At 48.6% G+C, this 2,954-nt stretch overlaps 1 protein-coding gene across 1 annotated transcript; it reads left to right on the top strand.

Moving 5' to 3' along the window:
• Positions 1 to 265: 265 nt before the first annotated feature.
• Positions 266 to 2,485, top strand: LOC136458506 (probable aldo-keto reductase 1). The gene is made up of 6 exons (XM_066458449.1): positions 266 to 469; positions 583 to 951; positions 1,037 to 1,209; positions 1,304 to 1,400; positions 1,488 to 1,641; positions 2,153 to 2,485. Exons 1-6 carry the CDS (start codon positions 407 to 409, stop codon positions 2,326 to 2,328), a joined length of 1,032 nt encoding a protein of 343 aa, XP_066314546.1. The 5' UTR covers positions 266 to 406; the 3' UTR covers positions 2,329 to 2,485.
• The last annotated feature ends 469 nt before the right edge of the window (positions 2,486 to 2,954 follow it).

The raw sequence follows: 2,954 nt of genomic DNA, 5'->3' as shown, positions 1-2,954 counted from the left end.
GAGTTCCATTACTCGACAGAATGACTGGAATGGGATTACAGGCATCCTTATCGCAGCCCTAAAGGTGATTTGGCAAGACTGGACAGAAACGAGCCGGCGGCAGATTTTCAGCTACAACTCGTATCAGTTGTCACCACCAGTGGGCTAGATGTATTCGTGCCAGCCTACCGACTTTTGCCACAAACAAAAATCATGGCTCGTCACCCTGTCACGAGCCGATGTGACAGCTGCCACAGAAATCATGCTTCATTTCTCGTCCTCCTCCTCGGGTTTGTTGTCGTTGAGCAGACCACTCCCTGTCAGTACCCACTGCACTACCCAAGTGCCGAGTGTGAGTGTTCTCTTGCAGCCGTCACCTCTCAGCACGGCAGCCTTCGATCCCCCGACTGCAGCCGCCCGCCGCGCCATGGAGCAAGCCGCCGCCCTGCCGCAGGTTCCCCGCGTCAAGCTCGGCACCCAGGGGCTGGAGGTGATTGAGTTCGTTCCTCTTCCTCTCTCTCTCTCTGTGTGCCTCCATCGACTACCTCGACCTGACTCGCCTGCTCGGTTCGATTTCGACCGACCGCCGATGCACGGATGCAGGTGTCGAAGCTGGGGTTCGGGTGCATGGGGCTCACGGGCTCCTACAACGCGCCGCTCGGCGAGGAGGCCGTCGCCGCCGTCGTCGCGCACGCCTTCCGCCGCGGGGTTACCTTCTTCGACACCTCCGACGCCTACGGGCCCCACACCAACGAGACCCTCCTGGGGAAGGCGCTCAAGCAGCTGCCGCGGGAGCAGGTGCAGGTGGCCACCAAGTTCGGGATCGGGCAGGGCGCCGGCGGCATGACCGTGTGCGGCACGCCCGAGTACGTGCGCGCCTGCTGCGAGGCCAGCCTCCGCCGCCTCGACGCCGGCTACATCGACCTCTACTACCAGCACCGCATCGACACCACCGTCCCCATCGAGGACACGGTCTGTGTCTCTTGGCCACCTTGCCGCATTCTCATTCTGCTTGCTGCTGTTGCTGTTATGAACTATTGTGCCGAAATCGCTGCAGATTGGTGAGCTCAAGAAGCTGGTGGAGGAGGGGAAGGTCAAGTACATCGGCTTGTCGGAGGCGAGCCCGGACACGATCCGCCGTGCGCACGCCGTGCACCCCATCACCGCTGTGCAGATGGAGTGGTCGCTCTGGTCCCGTGACATCGAGCCCGAGATCGTGCCACTCTGCAGGTCAGCTCTGCTCTCCACCACAAATTAGGCTTGTTCCACCAAGTTCATTGAAGTTCAATTGTGGTTTTGATTAACACGAATTTCTGGACTACAGAGAACTGGGGATTGGAATTGTGCCTTACAGTCCAATCGGCCGCGGATTTTTTGCTGGAAGAGGAGTGACACAGCAAGTTTCTTCTGTATCCAGTCTGGTACGAACAGAATTTTCCTTGGAACTGATATCATGACCTCTATCGATTCAGTTTAATACTTATGCATTTTAACCCTGGTTTCATCAGCAAAAGCATCCAAGATTTACAGCAGAAAGCTTGGAGAAGAACAAGCAGATTTACCTGAAAATAGAAGACCTGGCCAAGAAGTACCAGTGCAGCCCAGCTCAGCTAGCTCTAGCTTGGGTTCTGCATCAAGGGGATGATGTGGTCCCTATACCAGGTGTGACCTTATAACCCTGTCCTCGTTCAATGATGGCACAGAATGTGAACTGCTGATATTCATACTATTCCCAAGATAAACAAGAACACCAAATGAATAGTTAGAAATTTTCTGTATATACTTTCTGAGAAAAGTGAAATGTGCAAAATGATTCTCAAGTTATAGGTAACGAACACAAATAGCTTTGTCTAATGTTAAAATTATCCTCTTTGAATTTTGCTGCTTCACAAGAGGAGCAGTGAGGTAACAGATCATTTCTGTAGATCCTATAATAAAAAAGGCCTTCTCTAAATATGGATATGTAGTATTTTGTACAACCTGTTGAGTTGTTCGTGATATGTTTGGTTTTTTTACTTAGCTGTAATCTAGTTCAATTTCAAACTTATGTCAAATGATCTGTGCTTGTTCACTTCAAAGTCTGAAGCAAGTCATCAGTGGACAGGATTGTTTTTTGTATTGGTCAAATCATCCTACATTTGGATGCTGAGAGATGTGTTCATTAATTTCTCAGGGACAACAAAAACAAAGAACCTAGATGCCAACGTTGAGTCCTTGAAGGTGAAGCTCACAGCTGAGGACCTGAAAGAAATTGCCAGCCAGATACGTGCAGAAGATGTGGCTGGTGGAAGACAATACAGTTCCTATGCACATACCTCCTGGAAGTATGCAGATACACCAAAGAAGTGAAGTTATGGAAACCATGTACCAATAAGAAGCATATGCAAATGTTGAACTAGTTCCCTGCACTTGAGCCAGAATCGTACGGATGATGTATCTTGTGAACATGCGGCACTAATAACTCAAGACGAAGAATAATGTGCTTTTCCATTAGTGATTATGAGCAGACGATGATTTTGTCCGTGCTTCCTCAGATAGAAGACTCCATTGTAGATCTAGCTCATTGTTGCATAGTAAGACAAAGGGTCTGATTGGATACAAAGACTAATCGCTAGCTAGCTAAAAATTAGTTCAAATTAGCTCTAGTGTATCTAAATAGGAGGGTTAATAGGTGGGCTAATTTTTTAGGCAAGTCTTAAACTAGTTGTTAGCTAATTAACGAGCCAACTATAGCTAATTTGGACTAATTTTCTAGCCCCAATTAGTAACAGTCATGTGTATCAAACATGGCCAAAATTTTGAACTCCGAACCTACCGACAGCAGGTACGTGCTGCGTACTCTATGAAGCATCTTTGCTCACTCCAAACTAATCTGGGATGCAAGGCACGATGTTCTTAAACACGATGTTCTTAAAAAAATGTGCAATGTGTTCCATTGACAGAAGAAAAAATGGCTCCTGGTGACGTATATGGTC

This window comes from Miscanthus floridulus, chromosome 6 (genome assembly GCF_019320115.1).
Source record: "Miscanthus floridulus cultivar M001 chromosome 6, ASM1932011v1, whole genome shotgun sequence".
NCBI lineage: Eukaryota > Viridiplantae > Streptophyta > Magnoliopsida > Poales > Poaceae > Miscanthus > Miscanthus floridulus.
This window is presented reverse-complemented; position numbering and strand designations above follow the sequence as displayed.